This window comes from Drosophila erecta, unplaced genomic scaffold (genome assembly GCF_003286155.1).
Source record: "Drosophila erecta strain 14021-0224.00,06,07 unplaced genomic scaffold, DereRS2 tig00000021-arrow-pilon, whole genome shotgun sequence".
NCBI lineage: Eukaryota > Metazoa > Arthropoda > Insecta > Diptera > Drosophilidae > Drosophila > Drosophila erecta.
The window spans coordinates 23,538,407-23,563,483 of NW_020825198.1; the positions used below are offsets into that span (position 1 = coordinate 23,538,407).

At 37.3% G+C, this 25,077-nt stretch overlaps 1 protein-coding gene across 1 annotated transcript; it reads right to left on the reverse strand.

The window, feature by feature from the left end:
- Nucleotides 1-531: 531 nt before the first annotated feature.
- LOC6544497 (calcium/calmodulin-dependent protein kinase kinase 1) lies at nucleotides 532-18,548 on the reverse strand. Its single transcript, XM_001973766.3, has 7 exons — nucleotides 18,313-18,548; nucleotides 12,706-13,634; nucleotides 5,679-6,033; nucleotides 1,562-1,749; nucleotides 1,254-1,487; nucleotides 910-1,202; nucleotides 532-852 (listed from the first exon to the last, which is right to left on the reverse strand). The coding sequence occupies exons 2-7, from the start codon at nucleotides 13,579-13,581 to the stop codon at nucleotides 765-767; spliced, it is 2,034 nt and encodes a 677-aa protein (XP_001973802.2). The 5' UTR covers nucleotides 13,582-13,634; nucleotides 18,313-18,548; the 3' UTR covers nucleotides 532-764.
- Between the last annotated feature and the right edge of the window lie 6,529 nt (nucleotides 18,549-25,077).

A 25,077-nucleotide genomic window follows, 5' to 3' on the forward strand; every position in this document is an offset into this window, starting at 1 on the left:
TTTCTTTACGGGTGTTGCGTAGTAGACCCAATCTTAACTCTTTCCAGAAGTCGACTTCGAAGTACAGTTACATGTACATCCACACGATGGACGTACTCCACAGGTAGCTCGATCGACCGATCATCTCCAGATACTGTGAGGACGACGGACAGATAACGCTAGATGGGCACATCCAACGTCCCGTGTCCAAAAAAAGTGTGCTGCTGTGTCTGGACTCATCCACTAGCGTATGGTCAAGTTATTCAATCCTTCTGCGCTTGACCAAGGTAACCTCTTCAACTTCGTCGCCTAGCATGTTTCCTTCGGTCTCATCAATCGAATTGCTATCCTAACAATATTTTCCCTTTTATGGACGCATCCTGTTTCAAAACAAAACAAAATTTGGAAAAGGGAGGTCCTCCGTCTATCAGCAAGAGTTACAGCGTCACGGTTCTCTGGACAGTTTCCGAGGCGCAGCGTTCAATGACTGTTATTTAGGCTTTCTGAACTGATTTTGCATGGATTTTTTTATAATTCAATGTTAAACAAAAATTTAAATTGATAGCAAGTGGCCATTCATTGTTAGGTCTTGAAAACCTATATAAACAGGTCTAAAAAAGACAAAGCCAATTCCCTATTTTGCCAGAAACGTCATAACAATATTCTACATTCATTTATCACAAGGAAATATATACTTAAATTAAATCACTAATAATAAAATATTTAAAAAATAAATATTTTGTATATATAAGTATTAAGCTTTTGGAAAGTGTCAAATTCGGTTTCTAATAATCAAAACTATGACTGCCTTCATTACATTGAGCAGAGCAATGTTCCTTTAGTGATGGCAGGAGAGTATCTGACGAAGGCTGTCTAAAAATAAATGAAAAGCGTATTACTAAAGTTTTTTTAAAATCAGAAATAATATACCTGGCTGTTGATATGTGATATGAACCAGGTGCTGAATTAGATCGACCTGCGCGGATAAACTTTTCTATCCTCGAGCAGCCCGAAAGTGTTTGTGATTTTCCAGAACATCCTTTTACAAACGGATTGCCAAATGAATGCTTTTTTAACATCGTTTTTATTAATATAAGCGTGTCTAATTTAGGTATGCTGCGTACGACGGAGTTCATATCTTCGTCGTCTACTTGCACCAAACAACAATTTTCTTCTTCGGTAGGCAAGGGATAGTCCCCATCAGAAGTTACCCATTTATTAGTCTAAAAATAAAAATATTAACATCTATATAAAAAAATCACTTCGTTTAGCACCTTTAACTGGGGAACCGTAATTCTGTGCGTCGCATTTTTTTCCAACATTTGAATTATGCAACTTTTTAAATTTTCAGTTACTTTATGGTTTTCTGGAAATTTGACAGAATCTTGTTTAATTTTTTCGTACAATAAGGGTACTGAATCGGCTAAAAACGGCACATTTCCGAATATCAAGGAATACAGAGTTGCACCTAAGGCCCAGACATCTGCCGCCCTTCCACAATATTGGTTCTACATAATTAAAAAAATTGAATGAGGGAAGAAAATAATTTTTATTGTTGATAAGTATCTAGGAAACGGTATACCTGGCCAGGGATAAGAGTTTCGGGAGCCCTGAATGCTGGAGTTCCAGCCGTTGATCCATTACTTATTGTTGCATCTTCTCCAAGGAATTCATTGCATACGCCAAGATCCGCAATTTTTACATGTCCAAATTCGGTTAATAATAAATTTCCAGGCTTTATATCGGCATGGATAATTTTTTGATGGTGCACTGGGTCGTACAAAACACAGAAAGTAAATAATTTTAAGATTGTACGCGTATATAAAAATAAAGAAAAAGTTATCTTTTAAATAATCCAAATATGAACAATCCTTTGATTTAAAAAAATAAAATGTACAGTATATTCATTCGGTAGATTCAAATAACAACTAGCTACTATAAACGAAATTCAAAAACACAATAGAATTAATAAAAAAAATGTACCATTAAAAAGATTTTTTTTTTCTTGTTTGATAATTAAAGCTAACTCTAAAATACTGTTTTCGTTGAATCACTTTTTCTAACAACAAAAAATCATTATTTAAATACTAAATGAGGACTAAAAATTCACGAACAAGAAGTTTCGAAGATATAAGACATCCAAATTTAAGCTCTCCCTAATGTGCTAATTTGAACGACAACGATAGGCAAATGAATCCGTTGCATAATTTCAATCATTTTTATACCCGTTTACACTACGAGGAGTTGTGGCAATATTTGAACTTACGCTGCGTATATGTCTCTAGAATCTGCATACTTAATCTCAACTTTCTAGCTTTAATAGTTCCTGAGATCTCAGCGTTCATACGCATGACAGACAGACATGCCCAGATCGACTCGGTTGTTGATCCCGATCAAGAATATTTATTCTTTTTAGGGTCGGAAACGCTTTCTTCTTCCTTATACATTCTTTTAAAAGAATCTAGTACAGCCTTATCCTCTACGAATAACGGCAGAAGAGTAAGGCTAGTAATCCGACTTCAGTAATTGGCGAAGTTTGGCAGTCGAGAATTAACTTCCAAGACTTGACTCCTAGGTATAAATACTTAGCGAATACAATCAATACAATAAAAGAGATTTATCAATTTTATCCTATATGAAATATCGAAATCCCTATTTGGATGCTCTATTACCAGTCGTTATACGAACCGAATTCTGTAAGAAAGTGGTCTTTTCTTTTACTATGACAGTCCTTTTTGTTTCAAAACACACGGGAGGAACTCAAATGGTCAAATAGCAGCAGGTTGTGGAGTCCGAATGCATCGGTCAAACAATCTGCTTTACGACAATCGGCGTTAAGTGATAAGCAATTCTCTGTTTTGGATACGAACGATATAATTACAAAGCTGGGGTGCCATAGATCAAAATTGTGTCTCCCAAGTTGTCATGTTAACAATAAATAAATTTACTCCCCCGTAGGATGCTGTTGATAGGCAGCATCTTTAAGAGGTAGCAGACACATCTTAATAAATGCTCGCTTCGTCAGTCCTGTTACCATTCTTAGTACAGTAACTCGGGCGAACCCGGAAGCAGCTTAAAGACTCTTGCTATTGGTTGGCCATTAATATACAATATAAAGTTCTTCAGCAGAAATACGAAGACGTCCTTGGGTAATGAAGGGTGAAAGCGAGGCAAGTGAAATATGTGGATGGAATAATTATTTCTTTGGTCTGTGAGGACTTGATGTCATACCACAAATGAGTCCGCTGAACCAAAGGTAGCAATAGAGGAGTCCCGCTCAGTGACAGTGAGTCTAGAGTGTCGAATTAGATTCCAAAATTTTTGGATATATCCAAAAAATACGTTGTACAGCAGAAAAGGAATTCGCGTACTTGAGACATGCAATAATATCAGTGTACGGAGATTTGACAACAAGACTCTTCCACGAAGTTCCAGTATTTTCTGTTAATACTGTTGGTTGCCAATCAGCTTTGGGACTACTCAGAAAGGGCGGTCCATGGACTTAGAGTGAGGACTTGCTGAGATCGGTAGGAAGAGCGCCTACAGAAAAAATATCGCGCTTAAAACAGTTGAATTGTAGCGCCATTACATTGTGCCGGTCAATACTACAATAGCAGCTACTCGGCGCAGATCCATTAAATACAACGCGAAGCTCAGTGGTGGTGCTGTTCATTTTCATCATGCAGACAAAACCTATATTCCTCTGTCGAAACTAATGATATATATCCCAGCCTTGTTGAGCTTTGACAGCGGGACCATGCTCTAGTTTTCAGAAGAAAAGTTCCTGAACTGGTTTTTTGAAGCCAACGTTTCTTAAGCTAAAATCTCTCATGTGATGAAGACGATGGAAAGTTTATGACAAAGTTCTGACAATAATAAATTGAGTGCCCAGAAGCAAATGTGAAGGCACAGGTCGAAGGGTTAAGATTTGTTGCAAGAAAGGTGGATGCCACGGATTTTTACGTTGGAATAAAAATTGTTATAGGCATAGTTTGTTAAATGCTCATTCCATTTGGCCTGACTCTCCGAAACCAGATTTTGAAGAAATATTTGGACAATAATGCACACAGTGATATATTCCGTTGTGGCCAATCCGGAGCGCGAGTATGCGCTGGAAAAACCAAACCTGTTTTGTAATAACTAAAAAGTTATATCATAGATGCCATCCGAAATTTCCAGTGAGAGAATGTTTTCTAACGAAGATTCCCTCAGACATAATAGTAGATGCTGTAGCTTCTACTGTTGTTTGTGAGGTCCAGATCTATGATCGTAGGGTATTCGGGGGGAGCGATACTGTCCTATGCCGAAGTAGACGTTGCTGTTGGCAGGATAAATTCCGTCAGCAACGGTTGAGTAAGTATGCTTTTGCGAGGGGGGCTTTGTTATCTCCCTCGACCTAAAGATTTACTTTACTTAAAATCTCAAAATCTTAGAGAATTTTTCAAAAATTTTTTTAAAGCCCATCGATAAGCTCCATTTATTCTCACATGAAAAGTTCTACTCTACAATGCGGTCACCCTGCGGTTTAAACATGTCACGTTTCCAGAATTTTCGCAGCCATCGCAACAGCAAACCAGCAGTAACTAACCAGCAAGACAGCAATTCGAACTTCGGTTTTAGCGGGAGGATGAGCGCAAAGAAAATTTGTGGAAGCCTCCGTTACTTGCCTTTGAACTCGCGGAAATATAACTAATTATGTATATGCAATCTTGCGTAATCAACGGGAACTACTTTTAATATTCACTGTATTTAACAGTTTCTATATGTTGTTTATTCAGAAATCACGTCGCGGTCCCCAATGAGCCTTTTTAATAGCTAGTTTTAATTGCAAAGCAAACAGCAGAAACCTTAGCCAAAAGTGCAACAAAGTACAACAGAGAGAAAGAGAAAAAGAGGCGAGCTCAGAACATTTTTTATAGCTGAGGTGTCGCAGAACATAATTTTAAGAAGGAAGCGTTTCCGACCTCTAAAGCCTATATATTCTCGTTCGTCTGTTTATGCGTACAAACGCATTAATTTCTGGAACTGTAGAAGCTGGAAAGTTGAGATTAAGCATGCAGATTCTAGAGACGTCTACGCTGTGCAATAGCCGCCCAACACCGCTACGCCAACACTTTTGAAAAAGGTTTTATTATAGTCATAGAGTAAAAGGGTGTACTAGATCCGTATGTAACAGGTAAAAGGAAGCGTTTCCGACCTTATAAAGTATATATTGATCGAAATCACTGTCCGTATGAACGTCAAGATTTCAGGATTTATAAAACCTAACAGCTTAAAACTATCCCGCGCACACTTATAAAAAAAAGTTAAATATTTTATATTTTATGTCAATTTTATTTCAATAGTAAATTTAATATTTAGCTTGCCAAAGCTAACTTTCTTTCATATTTTTATTAAATTAAATATCATTAACTTTATATATACATATATGTTAAATATATTATATTTATTTATATATAAATTCGGATAAACTCCCATTTGTAATAAATCAATAGCTTAGGTGGAAAACAGATTTGAATAGCCAAACTTCATCTTCCAAAGCTTCCAAAAGGTACGTAATTTATTAAAGAATATATATATTTGCACTTAAAAAATTTCTGATATCAAATGAACCAGGTCATTGGTGCCTAATGACGTAAAATCATTTTGATTTCAATATTTTCTTGCAAAGGTGTTTTTATTTGCTATGATTTACTCACAATATTCCAATCCAAGTAAAGACTCCCGAAATATACTCCAAGCTCTTTTTTCAGACAAGGGATTGTCTGTTGGAATCCTTAGAACTTCACCTTGCTTTACCAATTCAAAAACCATATACAATGAATCCTCAAGTGGATCATCCAACACTTCTACTAACTTTACGACGTTTGGATGATCGAGCTTTTTTAAAACTGCTATTTCTCTGTAAACTCGATCTAGAGGTGATGTTGCTTTTCGAGGTCCTCGCCGCATAAGACCAGCTTGTCGTAGGAGGCGCTTTTTTGAAAGAATTTTCATTGCATAATGAGTGGAGTCTTCTTCGGAATAAGCCAATTTAACGAGCCCGTAGGAACCCTAAAAGTAAACAATGATTCATAATTTTTTTTATTTTAGCCTTAGTCTACACATAGCCATAAGGGAAAATAAACAAGAATAATAAGCTCGATTTCGTTGAAAATCAATAGATTCTTACCGTCGGTCTAGACCTTAAAATATTGGGTACGAGTATCAACGTGGATAAATTGCATGTTGGACCAGTCCACTTCAGACCAATGTCTTGCCTTACGTTGTGAGCCAGTTAACCTTTAATAATACCCTTGATATACACAAAATTATCACGTAAAAAATTTGTAGAATGCTGCGGATCTTATATCTCTATATATCAGCAACTTATATTGTGGCTTTCAAAACAATACGGCAAAAACATCGTAAATTAGAATCCATCATGGGAGTAGTAGCGCTCGGGGCAGTTAAGAGCAAGACATTAGAATCGACAGGGTCTTAGGACTAGACGAGGTAGAGCTGAATTGGGATCGTCCCACTGCCGCATCAATGCTGGATGGCTGCGCGAAGCCGTTTATATGACTCACCCGGGGTAGCCAAAGTGCGAGCCAAATCGCAGCCTGCGTAGAGCGGCCCTCGGGACGGTATTGTCTCTTTTTGTACCGAAAACTTTTTCTTAGCCCCCAATTCCGCGGAGCATGCCAGATGTTTCTGCGATCAGCTAGTCTATGATATGGCAAAGTCCACAGGTTCCAAGTTTCAAAATGCTTATAGAGGGCGCCAATGCCCCCAATGCAAGCTGCCAAAAGCTCCCTGATTTGACCCCACAGACAGTGCTTTTAAACTTACAATTCTGGACTGCTGGTTCAAATTCTTGGCAACACGGAGCCATAATACGCTTTAACGGAACCGAGCAATTGCCAACCCATCCGCTAGTTCGGGGCACCACAAAGTGCGGCCCTGGCGGCCCACTGGTGAACCCCTTGGGAAACCCATGGCCACCGACGGATGTAGATGTTGCTCACCCATAGGCCGCGATTGTGCCGCTGTCGCTAATGTTCCGTCTTTCCTGCATCAGTCGACAACTTCTAGGGCAGCAGTACTAAAAATCTACCATGCGTCTGCGCCAGCAAGACCGGTGGTCTGAGTCTGAGCGAAAGGTATAAATTCGTCCCCTCGCAGGAGGTTTAAAATGTACAAATTTGCTGGACTACCTTGGCCATCAAAAAATGGCCAACCCTCCCTCTGGTGGGTATATTGTGGGCTTTGTAGTCGATCTGGTTGTCCATAAGCAACTCTGCCAGGCAGGGGTTGCAATCTGCAACCTCAATTTGATGGCCATCGAATGTGGCTCAGCTCAATGGAGCACCAAACAAGACAGAAGGTCAAAAAAGGTAGTGGAAACGGCAACTGTCCAGTTTGGCAGAACGGCGGCGGTACCCGGGCGTCATAATAGACACCAGGCTAAGAGCATCTAGCCCACACGAGCAAGAAAGCAGCAGAAGTCAATAGGTCGTTGAACGTCACTAACACAACACAAGCTCAACATAAGCTCAACACAAGAGGCCCAAAACAGGTGAGCAGACGACTGCTGACGAGCGTCACCCGAGCGACAATGCAGTGCGCCGCGCCGGAGTGCGCTTAAACTCTTGAAAAGGAGAGCTACGCTTAGGGTCTCGTCGCATCTGCGTTATGCAATTGCATCGCCAGCAGAACAGTATTTAACGAGGCGGCACTAGTAATCACCGGCACTCTGCGATTGGTCCTAATGGCTGCAAAAAACAAATTGGTCTTCAAGCAAACTCACGGAAGCGGTCTCTCCCTCAGCGCCAAACGGGCAATACGGGCAGAAGCCAGGCAGCGCACCCTGGAGTCCTGGCAACACACGTGGAACAACGGCGTTAAGGGCCGCTGGATCCATAACCTAATCCCCAGTCTCAAGAAGTGGATTGAGCGGAAGCACGGCGAAGTAAGTTTCCACCTGGCGCAGCTGATCAGCGGGCATTACTCCTTTCGCAGCCTCCTGAAGCGCATTAGTCAAATGAGTGCTCATAGGTAGTGGCAAGCAGCTAAGTTCTTTGCCGCAGTAATGACCGAACTTAGGAGAGCTGAGAGAAGTATGAGAGAACGCGGGTGATCGGAACCATCATTTCCTTGCGAAGCAATGCTTCACGGGGGGTACTGGATGTGCTTACTGGTTATACGACAAGACCATACATACTACTATACAGAGTATATATACAACGGCGACCAGAATTCGAATTCTAAAAAGATTTAGGTCAACAAAACCGCGATACAAAGTAAGATAATAATAAAAATAATTATGTAATAATAGTCAGTCTAGAATAACAAGGACATCCAATAACTCTGGACAATCTTACAGCTTAATTAACTTCAGACAATCGAACAACAAATATTTCACTTCAGTTCCGAAGGAATGGGAATGGACAACTGCACAACATCCAAGAGGGTGATGTAAATTTTTTCCTAGCTATCCTCCAACAACCCACCGGATATTTATTAACCCTTGCTAACCTAATAATCAGACTAACATCGGATGTAACAATAAAAAACAAAAGAAAATTAACATTAATGCAGGATACACTTTTTCTTTTGTTTAAATTCAGAATTGATTTTAAAACCGTCAAACAATCTCATAAAGTGAAAGAAAAACAGAACTAGTAGAAAAGATAAGAATGTTTTTCTTTCAATTCCACCTGTTTTCTACAGAGTTTAATGTGGTGCAACAGCTTGGGTCAGTTATGAAAGTGGGAAACGCATCGATCGGTTCGTCAAATGCATTTCACAAAATAAAGCAGAACAAATTTATATACAATAGAAGGTGGAAAAAAATTGTTATACGTATTTCGATGCAGTTACAAAACTACTTTTCATTTGAAGCATCACAACAACAATACACTAAATTGATATTACAAATGCTATGTTCAAACTATGGTTCAATTAAGTTCAAAACAAGAGAGAATGCTATAGTCGAATTCCAGATACCTGTGAATCGCCCAGTAGTAGTGCGAACGAGAACTTAAACCATTTTTTAGGAAAATATCTTTTTTGTCCTCTGTTTGTCGGGTCTCGCAGACAGTCTTGTCGGGACTCCAACAGTTACAAAATTTATGTTTATTGTCAACATTGGAGACACAATTTATCTCTACGTCACCGCCGCTTTGCGATTATCTCTCGTTATCTAGGCTCGCCTCTCTCTATCTCTACAATGAAGAAGCTCATCACTCACTTTCGTAACCCATGCATATGCGTGCATCGATGCTCAATATCGCTCTAACAATCCAAATAAATCTATTCGTTCGAAACGGCTAATCGCTAATAGCTAATAAAATAGCTTATTAACCCATTCTATCTGTTTTTCTTTTAATTTTCTTTAGCTATCTTTCAATATGTCGTTTTAAATTTAAAGGTATGTTTGCCAGCAAAATCGAAAAGCTTGCACTTGTTTTTATTTATTATTATTACTTCATTATAAATTACAAAGTCATGAACGTTCTGCGTTGCCATTACTTTCAGGAAAAGGATTATTTCAATACATTTTCAATTTCAGGCAGGTTTGCAAGTCATTTTAAAAACGCACAGCTTACGCCTGATTTTTTTCTTCATTATAAATGAAGAAGTCCTAAACTTTTGGTTTTCCAGTACTTTCAGGAAAAATATGTTGTAGGTTGGTACTGAAGTTGTCAGGAAAATTAAACAGAAATATTAGGTAAACAATCGTTAATAACATTGTTAGGATAGGAGACAAAAACAATCTGGTAGAGTATTTATAGGATCTAATAGGATCAGTTATATATTATATATATCAGCAGCTACATATACAGAGGTGGTCAAAAGTAATTACACAACGTGCTTTTTTTTCAATTGTCAACTTTGATCGCTTATTGCTGCTGCTTTTGTACTCAGAAACGAACATAACCGTATTTGTCGTGCTTCTACATCTATACAGAAGAAAACGAAAGAAGAAGTGGAAAAAATAACTGTTCATGGGCTAAAAATAGAAGCATTGAACTGATGCTTGTCTGTTGTCAGAAGTATTTACACACAATTCTTACGCGTCAAAATTATTTACACACAGTTTTTTTAATTGATTTTTGCGTTTTTTATTGAATTTAAACGAAATATTTTATATTATTTTAATATGTGATTATGTTAAGCCAATATCTAGTTACTCCGGACCAAGTTGTGCGCAAACTCAAGAGGTAATTTTGACCAAATTTCCGTAATATCGGCTATAGTTTCATCGCACTGGCGATCTCTTTCAAATGTCCTCTGACTCTTAACATAAGTCCAGACATTTTCGATAATGTTCAGATCGGGGCTTTATGAGGGCCATGGAAGTACCGCCTGATTTATGTCTTTCAAGAACTTGGTTGGTACTCGGCCCTTGTGACATGGAGCATTGTCCTGCTGCAAGATCCAGTCATTCGTGGAGAACAGTCTATTTCCTGAGGTTAATGCGTGCTCATTTAAGATATGGAGGTATCCTGTTTGATTTAGTGTACCCTCTATCGGTACCATGTCTCCAAATCCATAGTAGCTTAAACAGCCCCAGAACATCACCGTGCCACCACCAAACCGATTGATTGGCTGGACGGCATTACCCTTTAGTTGTTTTGGAAGATGCATAAATTGCTTGCTAAATGATCCCTGAAACTCAAACGCAACTTCATCAGTCCATAAAACATCAAACCAGAACTCGAGAGGCTTATCTTTATACTCCAAGAAAAATGCGAGACGTTTTTCCATGTTTCTTGGGGTAATATCAACTACTGCACGAACAACATAGGTGTTGATGTCAACTTCCTTCATTCTGCGACGCAGTGTACTATCGCTATATGTTTTCCAATTAAATTTTTCGAATTACTTAGTACAACTCCTATAATGTGTCTGCAGTCTCTTGGGTTCAATGCAACTTTTCGGGCAGTTCTCTTTTTATTTTCCAAATTTCCCAGTGTGTCCTTTTTTTTAACTAAATTGTACACAGTTTTACGTGATATTTTGTACAACTCAGCTAATTTGGATGCAGAAGTACCAGCCTTAAATTTAGTGACAATCTCGGCTCGATGCTCAACTGATAGCTCCTTTGTTTTTGCCATTTTACAAATTAAATGCTTAGTTTAATCTATTAATTTAACTGTTAACAGTTAGTTTAAGTTCCAATTAAGCGATCAACATCAACTAGAACTTCACTTACTCAATGCAAATCAAAGACTAATCTTCAATTTGCACTGTGTAAATAATTTTGACGCGTAAAAATTGTGTGTAAATACTTCTGACAACAGACAAGCATCAGTTCAATGCTTCTATTTTTAACCCATGAACAGTTATTTTTTCCACTTCTTCTTTCGTTTTCTTCTGTATAGATGTAGAAGCACGACAAATACCGTTATGTTCGTTTCTGAGTACAAAAGCAGCAGCAATAAGCGATCAAAGTTGACAATTGAAAAAAAAGCACGTTGTGTAAATACTTTTGACCACCTCTGTATATTTATTTCCTCTGATCCGTACAGTAAAAGTGCATATGCTCTTAGTTGTTATATTGAATATATTGGCCGACATTACATCAAAACAAGAGAGAACGCTAAACTCGAACTCCTCGTCTATCAAAAACACATTACTGTGCGAAAGGCAGGGTGGAATAGAAATTTCAAACTTTTTGGCCGTAAGAGTGGACGTGTACAAATATTGTTTAGTATATCTTTTGAAATTGGCAAGATATGTAAGACATGTACTGAAAATGCAAAGGTCTTCAAATCACTAAACTCTACTCCTAACCACACTCACATCAGAGAAGCGCAATACCAACTTTTAGCATTAACAATTTGTAAACATGAAATCAGCTCATCAAGCCAAATAAGCTCTTGTAAATCATCTAGTGATTTCTGTGATACTTCAGTATTTTATAAAATCAGTTAAATATAGTAATATATTATATGATTAAATGTCCTGATCTATAATGTATAACTTGAAAATGAGCAAATTTTAGATAGAGCTATCGCTTAAATTTGTATATTATGGTGATTGTAAGTTCCATGCTAATTATTTAATTTTTTTTTAAGCAGATAGATATACCACAAAGAGACCAATTTGCGTATAATAAGGCGGATGGACGAACACACAAAAACAACATAAGAAACGCGAGTGTTGATGTTAATCAAGGCAATATATACTTATTCTTTAGGCAGAGTTTTACCATAAATAGGAAATAACGTTCTCTAAATGCCGAAAAATAACAGCTCTGCATTGCAAATTTTGTTTCCGAAACGCAATTATTCGTTTGGATACCTCGGTAAGAATTATATTCTATATAACTTGGAACTGTTCTTGAATTGTTGGTTGGGATGAGCCGTTCGACGGTCGTGGCATAACAAATCAATGTTGCTACCAATCAATTTCCCTCATTCTGGGTTATGCCACTAAAAGATTCAGCACTAGTTTGCGTTAGCATAAAACGCGGAAAACAATAAAAATCTAATAAAAGTCGAATTCTCCTGAGGGAGAAAATCTCCGAGGAACTCGAGCATTACCTCTTGTTTTTTTAGTTTGCTATCAAATGAAAATGATGTAAACTTAAAGTGTCATATTGTCAAGCATTTATGATTTGTCTTACATTGAAATGGGAAAAATGTATTTTCTTGGATATTTCTTATCCTTAAGTTGAAACGAATAACGAAATAATTACGATTGTTATAATTGTTAATTTTAATAAAATTATATTACCTGTCCAATTTGTTCCATTAATCTATATTGGTTTAGCTGAAGAAAACTTCCAGTTTGATCTATCGATATCCTTCTAGACTCCCGAAAAGCTGGTTTCCGTCGACTAGATCGAGGACTACTGAAAGGAGTACTATAAGGACTATACGGCACATTGGGGTAAATAGGACGACTTTCATATACGATTTGAGGTTTTGATGCAGTATTATGTTGAAGTGGTCCATTAGAAACTTTGCAGGGATACCTTTCGGCGATTTCAGAATCCAAGCCCAAGCTCTTTTCTATTTTATTTGACTTCTTCGACTCGGAATCGACTACGCGTTTATGGATATCATTACAAAAGTTTTCATGTACTTGTAAACTAAATACTTTATCAGCGCACAATTCCAGAGAATTAAATTTAATGAACATTGCTTGTTTATCAAAGGCATTTCTTTCCATAGGACTTGCACTTAGATTTTTATATAAATTTTTATCGGAACATTTTTCAAAATTCTCTACAGACTCCGATTTTTTAAAATTCTGAGCCTTTTGAATATTTTCATCCGTGATCCTTAATTCATGCGATATTTCCTTTATAACTTGTTTATCTTTCGAGAACCCGGCCTCGTGAGGGTTTAGTTCTCTCGAAACATTTTTTGAAGAATTTTCTGCAATTGGAATGTCAAGTGACGACTCTACATTGTTGTTTTCACATTTTAATTGATATAATTTATCGTCTTTACACCGACTTCCTTCGACATCCAAAAAGCCACAACAAGCTTCGTTATTACGAAACGTTGAAGAAAATGTCTCCTCATTTTTTTTCTGAAAATCAACTCCTTGCTTGGGAGATATACTCCCAGATTGTGTAACTATTAATGGTTCTATTGGTTCCATTTTTTATATTAGTGCAATATAACTGTTTTTTTAATATTGTACGTGGTAAAAGCCTGAAAAAAGAAAAGAAATTTATAAAATTTAAATAAATGATAATAAACATTGGTTTTCAATCGGTTTGACCAAGTGCTGAGTTTAAGAAACTTGTTCAATAAAGGGGTAGCATAAAAACGAATTCTAAAGGTAGTTTTTTCTAAAATGGTATCCAATTAACCCTTTTAATCCAAGCTAATTACTAATACTTTTTTTTTTTAACAAAATCATTCACATATGTCCGTTAATTTTAAGCTATAGCTAAAGCCCTTCATTGGTGTATTGCTTGTAACAATCAAGATTAAATATATATATTAAGTAGAGGCCACTTAAAAAGGTATTCAAACATATAATCACGTAACATTCCATTCCCACAGGTCTCCGCTTATCAGTTTAAAATAATGAATGTATGTCTAAAAAAAAATAGATTCAAATGTCAATATGATTTTTATACTTGATTTAAATCAATTCTCGATTCGGGAATTGTTTGAATCATTTGACAACTACATATCGCGGCTCAGCAAGCCGGAAGTAGACATATTGAATGTTTATTTAAAATCTGCCAAAAAATAAATGTTATGGGCATGTATAGAATAATTTTTTATACCAGCTACAATAAATGTTTGCGAAAACAGTTTTGCATACACATTCTTATTGTATTATTCCTACCCATCCTATGATCACCAGACCTAGAGCATGGCTTCGGTGAACCCTTTAATCATACAATCAAGAAATCAAATGTGTACAACTTGATCTTGGAACCATACCCCATGGATTTATTTACGAAAGGGATTTTCTATTATATGTTATATATTAAGGGGTTTCCCCACGAAAAAAAAAAATTTTATTTTCATAAGAACCTATTCAATCAAGTATATCTCATAGTTTTCTCTGTTGTTCTTTATACTCCACTACGAGATGCGTTCATGGGTGATGTGCTTAATCCATAATACCTAATCGTTAAATATTCTAATAAATTATCTCATCTACAATCTTTAAATCGGGTAACATTGCTAACGGTTAACGGAAAAAGGGTACACATAAATAACACACAAGAACAGAAAAGGTTCTGAAAAGTTATGCGTGAATAAAATGAAAATTAAAACATAAGAGCATTGACAGCCTCCTGTCTAAGTTCGGTAAGAGCTAACATGAAAAGTGTTTACTTCTTTTAGGTATCCAATTATGACCTTGATACATATTTTATCCACGCAGAAGTTAGACTTTGCTAAATTTATTGTGAGATATTCATAAATGCACCGCTAATTCATAAAAATATATCTTATGGATATACAAAATCACGCGTTCCCATGTACATGCATGTCCTGTTATGTACTTCTGTAGATCTCATCTTTATGGGGCACGGGCTATGCCACCTCCTCTCGGGTTAATTTTACGTGAATTTAGGAGTAAAATGTTCTTATTTCCCTTTTTCGCCAATAAGCAGTTACTGACCCTCGGATTATTTAAAAGTTTTTGTGTTTTTTTTCCAGAACCTCGTCATCCAAATGTAGATTTTTTTGCTTTTTTTATTGTTGCCATGTTCGTAATATGTTTTAGCAAAAAACAAATTATGTTTTTAATCACACAAAAAATTTAACAAATTTAATTTAATAACATTGGTTTTTCATAGGTCCAAGCGCCGAATAATTTGCATTTTTCTTCGACGGAAGAATGTGGCCCATTTTTGTGGGCCTAATGCACAACTGTCTAGCTTAAACTGAATGAGCTCATCATGCGCATTTAGTGCGTTAACTAATATTTGCGAATTTACGCATTAAGTTTTATTGGAAAAAAGCTAATATAATATAACGGGACATCTTATGGAATATAGGCATAGGGTGTGCACACGCACGCTGTAAACATTTTTGTGATTTTTTTTTTTGTAAATATTTTAAATAATTACTGTAAATTATTGTAAATATTTTCCTGTATTTTTCTTTTGGAACGTCGCAATATCCGGTATTTTCATGCTGTGAATACTTCAGTTTGATATGAGCTTGATCAATTGGATAAAAATAATAATAATAGTGGCACGCTTTTTCTTGATAGTGTTTCTCAGTTGTAAATCAATCTGCTTATTAAAAAAAAAAAATTAAATAATTTTCATAGACTCTAGCTAATAGCAGTTTTTATAATCATCTTAATATACAAATTTTAAACTTTTTCTCTTGTTATAAAAATGAACTCTCGCCAACTACGTCTTACTCCTGCTTTGTACCTAATGGTCGTGCATAACATCTTCACACTATGAAAGCAAAGGATTAGAATATTCTAGAGTTATTCTAGTGTCTGCTGAAATAGTGGACTAATGGAAACGAGTCAGCCAAATCGGCGAAGTCAGCAGAATCAGATTCAGCTGAATTAAATATTTCGGGCTTACGCGACGGAGTACCAATGGAACGATGCCGGGCAACAGTAAAATAATGAGCCGAAATCATCATTGAAGTTCATAGAAATAGAATTGAAACATCGATTTATCGCATTTTGACTGAACACTTGCGCTTATAAAAGGTGAGTGCACGGTTTGTTTCGCACAAATTGACTGACGACCAATAACTAACGATCCAAATTCAACATTTGAAGGACATCATTAAAAAAGCGAAAAAAAAAAGAACCGAATTTCCTTTACAAAATTGTGACTGGTGACGAAACGTGGTGTTTTCAATATGATCCCGAAACGAAACGCCACAGTGCTGAATGGAAGGCGTCCGGAAGGCCGGACGAGCCAAAACCCAAAAAATCGTGTTTGGAGAAGTCAACAATCAACCACCCGTATTTACCTGATATTGCACCGCGCGACTTCTACCATTTCGGAAAAACGCTTTTGCTGATGAAAGGAAAGCGTTATGCAGACGAGACCATTTAAAAGGCTTGCAACGGCATACTGGTGCCCATACCGGGCAACGAGCTAAAACATTCGTACGACATGCTTTTGAACCGTGCAAAAAGCTGTATTAAAGCAGACTATTTTGATTAAAATTAATTGATTTTGCAGATAAAACCATTTGATCAGTCTTTTTTTTAAAGTCCTGTGTACTTTAGAACACACCTTATATATATGTATGTACATACAGTTCAAGTGTAAGCTGTGCGTTGCAAACATTGAAAGAAAACGCATTGAGCTGGACCCAAAATAGGAAACAAATTTGTTCGGGAAAGTAATGGAAACCCATTTTCCATTTATAATAAAGTAGTAAATAAAAACTAGTGTAAGCTTTTCGATTTTAAGATGGCTGGCAAACATCCCTAAAATTTAAAATGTCCTGTTGACAGATAGCTCACTAAGCTAACTCCGAAACATAATAATAGGAATCCAGCCAAAACTAACTATGGTAAATGTTATCTTGTAGACTGAGAATAAATTTGAAAATTTTTAACCCTAAAGAAATTATTTTTGTAATCCCAGTTTGAAGTGAAAACTCACATATAGACGAACCGGTTCGCAAAACATAATCTTATGAATCGTAAAGGTTCAAACCCCAAGCTGAACCAAAGAGAGGAGAGATTGCTACAATGTGGAGTTCCTCGACTACCAGATACCCGTTACTCAAACAGTAGAAAGTCCAAGATTCTTTAGGAATTTTGATAGAAATTAGCATAAAAAATATAATTAAAAGCGATTTCGACAGTGTTTTTGCAAAAGGATTTTGTTGTTTGTGTGCGTAAGAAAGGACGTGAAAAATGTTTTCATCATATCGATGGAAATTGGCAAGATAATTAATAACTTAGAAAACTATTCAAACATTTTTTAAAAATTTGGGCGCGACAATATTCTAAAACTAGCTTACGCTGCGCGTCCACGTTTAGAGCTTACTTACTTTATAGGGTCGGATACGCTTCCTGTAAAATACTTTTTATACAGAAATGCAATTGTGATCTGACAATGTATACTCGATATTATACAAAACATACCTTTTACGTACACCGTATGAAATTGATTTATACAAAAGTGACGAAAAAATAAAAAAAAACAAACGGATTTATTTCGTAAAAGAAAAGAAAGGAAAGGAAAAGGAATCGCTTTCGATTCAAGAAAAATATTAACTTTTTTTGTTGACAAACTCTTATTATAGGAGAAATTTGTAATAACACTTAGCCCATTTCTGTAAATTGAAAAAATACACTATCAGATTGCCGATAGAAATTGTCCAGCTCGTTCGAGTATGAACAATGTTTACTATAAATTAAATGCATTCACAATGGTATTCCTTGTATGTATATATATATGTATGTACATGTATATGAATATACCTTCAGATGTTTGCAGTAATATTCACCGATTTAATTAATTAATTAATTTAATTTTCATTATTACCTTTATAATGTAATGTAATGTAATGTAATGTATAAATATATTTATGTTTTTAACAGACAAAAAACTTTCAATGTAACTATGTATGTAGACGTGTTTATGTACATATATGGTGATATGTACAAAAGTATATTAAAGTGAAATCAGCACATGTACAATATGTATAAGGATATGTATATGCATATGCATGTAGTATGTGTAAGTAGTACAACACTTATTTTGAGCACAAAACATACGGATAAAAGGTTCGAATTTCAGTACAAACCAACACATTTTACAATCAATAAATATGGCGGTGTATTGTTTTAAATATATTTAAACATACATACATTCAAAACATGTATAAATAATGTTGATGGACTAAGACTATTCTTTTTACGCACTCATTGTATATACGCCAATTTGCAGGTACGTAGTGTCTGCATTTCGGTTAAAACTCTTTTTAATTGGTGGTTCATTAAATAATATATTCAAATCTACACCAATAGAAAAAAATTACATAAAAATTGCTTTTCTGACTGAAGGAATAACATCTAAGCTTTAAATAGAAGATGCTGAAAAAGTTTCCAATTGCAGCTTTAAAAGCTCTTGGTAGTATCGATAACTTCATCGATAATTGAAACTTCTTAATATAAAACTAAAATTTGTAATAATATTTTTAAAATACATATGCTTACATTAATGATTCAGAAATAAGTATTAAATACAAATCTTCAAAAAGGAATTTTGGAACCACACGTGTAGAGATATAAATATATGTATATACAAATAAATATATTAATATATATATATTTATATAATTTGTAATGGTATATATTAGTAAAGTAGTTACTTAAAAAAGCGGTCCTTTAATTCTGTGTCAATTTCTATATGGTGTACATTGTATATGCCTAGTTTGCCTATATTAGGTATAGGGTATTAACTGTGATATCGTTTAGTTCTTTAGTAAATTACAACGCAAATTTCTGTTGTCCGGAAAAATATTTTGTTTTTTGGGTACGACCAAAATGGGGCTACAATATGGTGAATTACTTTCTCTTATAAATTCCTGTACTAGCATACATATGTTTATGTTTATATAATTTGTATATGTTTCTCTAATCCTTTTTCGTAGGTCAGTGGGTAACTGTAAAGTTTAGAATAAATGGTTATATTGTATGTAGTATTGATGGTGTGCTTTTCCTTATTAGTAAAAGTGAGTTTGTCAGCTTCGTGACACTTGATATTAATTAATTAATGAGTTTGCTTTATTATCATGAAATTTTTATAATATTTTTGTTTAAAGCTAGCTTAAATGTACTTTACAGAGATTAGATTAGATTTACAACTGAAAAATTTAAATTATATTTAATATTACAATTTATTGATTCAACATTTTAAATCAAGGAAAAAGTGGTACAAAATACCTTGAGCAGATGAACTTAGAACTAACGAACTTATTATAACTAACTTATCAACTAAAGAGCCAAAACTTCAGTAAAATTATCTTGGGCTAGTAAGTGAAAGATCTCCTTGCACTTGATTGTGTAAATTAACAAGACCGTTTATTTTAAGTAAAGGATCTTAATTTTATTTATTTGTTATATCTCGGCAAAGTAACTTTATTTGTTTTTATTCATTGTACTTGACAATTGGAGAACAAAATTAAAACTGTCATTTAGGGCCAACTCCGTCGGACCACGAAGCCGCCGCTGCCGCTGGAAAGTCGGCTGAATGTTGAGTCAGCGTCAGCAACGGGCGGTCCGGCAGCTTACGCGTGCCGAGTCTCTGGTTTCGGCTGCAACTTTGTCACGACGGCATCCGGCGTAACAGCGTTGTCAGCAAACTTAAGCTTGCGCGTGTTAACTCCTCCCCTACTAGGTTTCTTCTTTCTCATTCTGCGCTGGTACAATTTCCAGGTGCCCAGGAGGAGTAGGAATAGGGCGATGAGTGCCAAGCCGCCATATGATCGTGAAGATAATCCTGTTCTAAGATCCCCGATATGGCGGAGATTCTTCATGGTAAGGTCATGTAGGAATGGGAGGCTCAGATGTTCTCTAAAAAGGGTGACGTTGACCACGGTTGACGTGGATACAGCAGGTTTCTTCTTCAGGATGCCTCGGTGGTTCACGTAACGGGTGTCATTCAGTGAGACGTAATCGTCGTAAGTCGCGAGGAAGGTTCCCGCGATTATCTGTTTGTGTCCAGTGCTGTCCACTACATTAATGGTCGCGTTGTTTATTACTGCAATGCCCTCTCCGATTACTATCACGGGCGCCAGGTGACCGGGGCGTGTGGCACAGTGTGCGACGGCTCCAGATACCAGTTGCTGCGCGCATGAAGTATTTTGTAGTCTTCTGCAGAAAGTGGTGCTCACAGTAGCAGCGCAGTCACGTACAGCGTAGGTCCTTGTTCCGCAGTCGGCCACCGTATTACCCTCTTCTAGATCTAATATTACGTTATTATGCTGGACAGGAAGAATATCTATTTTTTTACAGCTTAACAGAGGTTTTGGATATTTGATCAGAAAGTACAATAATTCAGAATTTTGAAAAGCTTTTATATGAGAGACCTCTAAAAGGTCGGTTATACTAATATTGGTGAGTTGTTCATTTAATAATTCTTTAATGTCGATGCTGTCTAGTATAAGGGGGCTGATTAAATTTATTTTTGCGAGTGTAACAGTAAGGATTAAGTCCTCAAGGTTAGTAATTATCATTCTATTCTTTGCCAAAATAGTTGCATAAAAATGTTCGACCTCTGCATCTGGTTTCAAAATGTTATTGATGGCCCTTGAAACGTCATTGAGTCTTGTTTGGAATTTAGTGTTGATCTCTATCTGCCTGCTTTCGGATTCTATTAACTGATTTTGTTTGAATTTTATTTGTTCCCAGTCATCAAAATCTGGGGTTCCTGCAATTGCCTTAAGGGCACTGCCTATCATGTTAATGCTACGTGCTTGTCGGTGATGAACGGTCAAGGAAGTTATTAAGGTGGCTATGTGCTGTACGTCCGTTTTCAATACCTGTCTCATATGATCTTTGGGTAGTTTGTCTATTAGTTTCCATGTCTCGTCGATGTAAGTTTCGAAAGATGTCAGGTTCGTCGTGTGTCCCAAGTAAGTGTACGAGTCCCAGATTGTTACGTGTCCGTCAACTATAGGTATGTAGTCCGCGTGGGAGTAGTCGTTGAGTCTCAATGTCGCTTCGGTCAAGGTCATGGTTGCTATTATTAAACTGAAAAGATATAACCTAAAAAAATGTAATTAGTTAAAAATGATTTTCCAAACGTTAAAAGCCTATTTAAGATTGTCCTTATGGACCACCCTCCCTTTAATAAGAACCGTCGTACCTAGGTCTGCTTCCACTATGCCTTCTGTGAATAGGGGTGATAGTTTATTTCCTAATCGTTTATTGTTTTTTATCCAAACCCGATCGCCTACCAGATACGACTTATAGACTCTTTTTATATTCATTTGGTCAAGTGTCTTTTGCTGAGCTGACGCGATTTTTTCTTTGATCTGGACTGTACTATCTTTGGAGGCTGCGTGAATTATGTCTATGGGTCTCTCGTTTGTCACCGAATGGATTGACCTGTTGTACTTTATAGTTGCAAGGAGAATGTTTTCGACAGTGTCCTCTACCTGTGTTTCCAACTTATAAGAGCGTGCTATATCCCCAAGAGTGCCGTGGAACCGCTCGACTTGTCCATTAGAGAGACTATGCAAGGGTGGGGCGTTTGAAATCACGATGCCAAAGTTATTGTTGAGCATTGATTTAATGGTTTCTGAGTTCAAGGATTTCTCATTGTCGCAGTAAATTCCCTTTGTTTTGGGGAACATGTTCAAAAGTTGCAAAAGTGGAGCTTTTATATCCACAATTGCACGAGACCGTATGGGTTGTACTACTGCAAACTTGGAAAACTTATCGATGCAGGTTAGAAAATATTTACCGGCAGTGGAGTAAACATCTATATGCAACATTTCTCCGGCGAACGACGGTATCGGGGTTTTCCCTATTTCCTGTTTTCTTGGGTGCCGATCATGTTTACTCATAGTACAGATTCTACAGTTTTTGGAAAAAAGTAGTCCCTAAGTATTTGTTTCGCATTTTCTTGCGCTGCTCTGTGCGCGCGATTATGTTCGGCTGTCGCAATTTCCCTCTGTTCCGTTGGGTTTACAATATCTGTTACCAAGTTCTTGCAAAATCTGAAGGTGGTGGAAGGGAATGCCGCGACTAATCCGTGTTGGATGAAAGCCAGTATGGGTAGCTCGCAATGAATTGCGTTGACTACGTCAGCGTTTACTGCATCTTTAATGCTTTGCAATAATGTGCTGCGGTCAGAGAAATGTAGTATGTGACGAGTTTTTGTCTTAAACAAAATAAGCGTCTTCTGATGGGGAATTGTTCCTTCTTCCAAAATAATTTGGTTCCGGAAACAGTTCACCGGCTTTTCTGTGGCTTCAATGGTATACGTGAGGGATTCTTCGCTGTGAATGGTGGCGACATCCGAGTCCTCTGAGTCCTCTAGTGCATTGACATTTTGGCGAGACAAGGCGTCTGCTACCAAATTCTCCTTTCCGGGTTTATAAATTATGTTCGCGTTGTGCTCATCAATAAAGGCTTTCCAACGCTTTATTTTTGCATTCGGGTTTTTGTCCGATACCGAAAAGGTTAATGGCTGGTGGTCTGTATAAATGTTAAGATTCTTAACACCATACAAGTAATTTCTGAGGTTCTTAAGTGCCCATACGATGGCGAGAAGCTCACGCTCATTTGTGGCAAAATTTACCTCATTACCCCGCAGTGTTCGCGATATCATCGTTATCGGGCGGCCGTCTTGAGACAGTACCGCTCCCAGTCCGTAGCCAGACGCATCTGTTGTGAGGTCAAAAGGCTTTTTGTAATTTGGGTAGGACAACATTACATCTTCGGAGGCCAGTATGTTTTTTAGCCTATCGAAGGCTTCATATTGCTCTGGTGACAACTCGATTATCACCTTTCTTGAGTAGTTGGCACTTACTTTGCCATTTTCGCCTTTCAAGATATCTGTTAGGGGCCTTGCGATGTTGGCAAAGCCCGCTATGAAGCAGCTATAGTAGCGTGCTAGACCTAAAAATGACCTAAGAGCGAATAGTGTTTTTGGTGGGGGAAAGTCCTTAATAGCCTTAATTTTATCGGGCGAGGACTGAATCCCGCCTCTGCACACTGTAAATCCCAAATATTCCACGCTTTTCTTGAAAAACTTGGATTTTTCTTGAGACACCCGCATGCCTGCGTCCCTAAGGTTTTTCAAGACCCACTCAATGTCTCTGACGTGGTCTTCTTTGGACTTGGAGAAAATTATTACGTCGTCGACGTAAACATAACATATCCTACCAATTTGTTCGCGAAGCACATCATCAATGGCTCGTTGAAAAATACTTGGGGCATTTTTTAGCCCGAAGGAGAGTCTACAAAACTCGTACTTCCCGTTGTTGACAGAGAACGCTGTCTTTTTCCTGTCTCTTTCAACCAATTCGATCTGGTGAAACCCTGACTTGAGGTCCAGCGTAGTAAAATACTGAGCCTCGCCCAAATTTGACAATATAGTCGAAATGGATGGGATAGGGTATTTGTCGTCGGTTGTCTTATGATTTAGTTTCCTAAAATCAATAACCAGGCGCTTTTGTTTGTGACCCGCTTCGTCGATGCTTTTTTTGTCGACGACCCATATCGGGTTATTGTAAGGAGACTTTGACGGTCGTATTATGCCGTTCGCTAGAAGTTGTTTAACTTCTGCATTGACAAAGTCAGACACGCCCTTTGGATACGGATACAGTTTTGAGTAAACTGGTTCGTCATCCGTTGGTATGGTGGCAACCGTATTTATGTTGTACGGTAGGGACTCATTAACGTCCGCAAATGCCTTTACCATTTTTTTTATCATACTATCAAAAGTGAGTCTGATAGCAGGAGGGACATCTGCGTCATTAATTTGGATATGGTTCACCTGTTGACATTTGGTGAACTCGATTTTTTCTATCCCATGGTCATGTTTAATGCCGTTGTTTGTCAGATCTATTTGAGCATTGACCTGTTTTAAGAGGTCAAGGCCAATAATGCCATCAAAGTCATTAAGTGACTCTAGCATGAAAAAATAGGACTTTACATCGAAAAGGTGTATGAGGCATTTCTGCTCGATCTTAGTGTGCCCATGAATTGATTTGACTTGAAAAGGGCTGTCAACTGACACCCAATGTGCGAGTTCGGGAAGGGGTTTTATATAATTTTTTGAGGCCCCTGTGTCTATCAGAAGTCTGATAATTCGCCCTGCAACCGTTCGTCTTATGAACGGAAGCAGGGAGCTTCCGCTAAAAAATTACAGCTTTCGGCTCCGGACAAATCGTCCTCAACCTGTGTCGTTTCATGCTGTGACCGTGACTCGTAGTCACCGCTACTATCTTCTTGGGGTAGATGATTCAGGTTTTGTTGGGTCCTCATGGACTGATCGACGTAAATTGGATTGTTCCTGTAGCCCTGTGCGGGTTGCCTATAGCGCGAGGAGGGATCCACCTCCATTGGCTCGGGGACTCGCCCCTGGAACTTTTGGTTGTTAAAGCGCTGTTTTGTGCTATTTGGGTTTTGCTGGTCATTTCTATCTTTTTGGTTCTTTTGGAAGTAGGGATTCCTGTTTTGAGGATTTTCTTCCTTTGCCTGTTGGGCGTTCTGACGCCAGTTCTGAGACTTTTGCGAATTTTGTTTTTGGGGTTTTTCCTCAAGGTGTTTTGCAAAATTTGCTGCGAAAATGCCTCTTTCGTTGCTTGATTCGGCCTCTTGAGCTAGAGCTAAGGCTGAGGGGAGGTCTATGGGTTGCGCCGGGAAGACCGCCCACTTCAAAGATTTTTTTAATCCTGAGACGAAAACGTGAAGCGCGTCGTTTCTAAATTTTTCGTTTACTATAGCTGCTGCGACGGGGTCGTGCGTCATTAGTGTTTTATTTGTCAATAGTGTGAGTTTTTTTTTCGACTTCGTCGAAATATTGTATTAGTGGCAAGTTGCCCTGCTGAAGCGTGCTTAGTTGCTGTTGGATTACGTGAACCGGTGTCTTGTCCGCGTATGTGAAATCTAACCTAGCAATAATGGCTTTAAAATTCAACACTGTGTTGAATGAGGCCAGCACAGCATCTG

Bases quoted from the DNA above. Each gene is read 5' to 3' on its own strand.
- LOC6544497 (XM_001973766.3), bottom strand. From the start codon at position 13,581: ATGGAACCAATAGAACCATTAATAGTTACACAATCTGGGAGTATATCT. The intron at 1,750-5,678 runs GTGAGTAAATCA...TGTACGACCCAG, and splicing joins TTTACTTGGATTGGAATATT to TGCACCATCAAAAAATTATC. The intron at 1,203-1,253 runs GTGCTAAACGAA...TTTTATTTTTAG, and splicing joins TTACGGTTCCCCAGTTAAAG to ACTAATAAATGGGTAACTTC.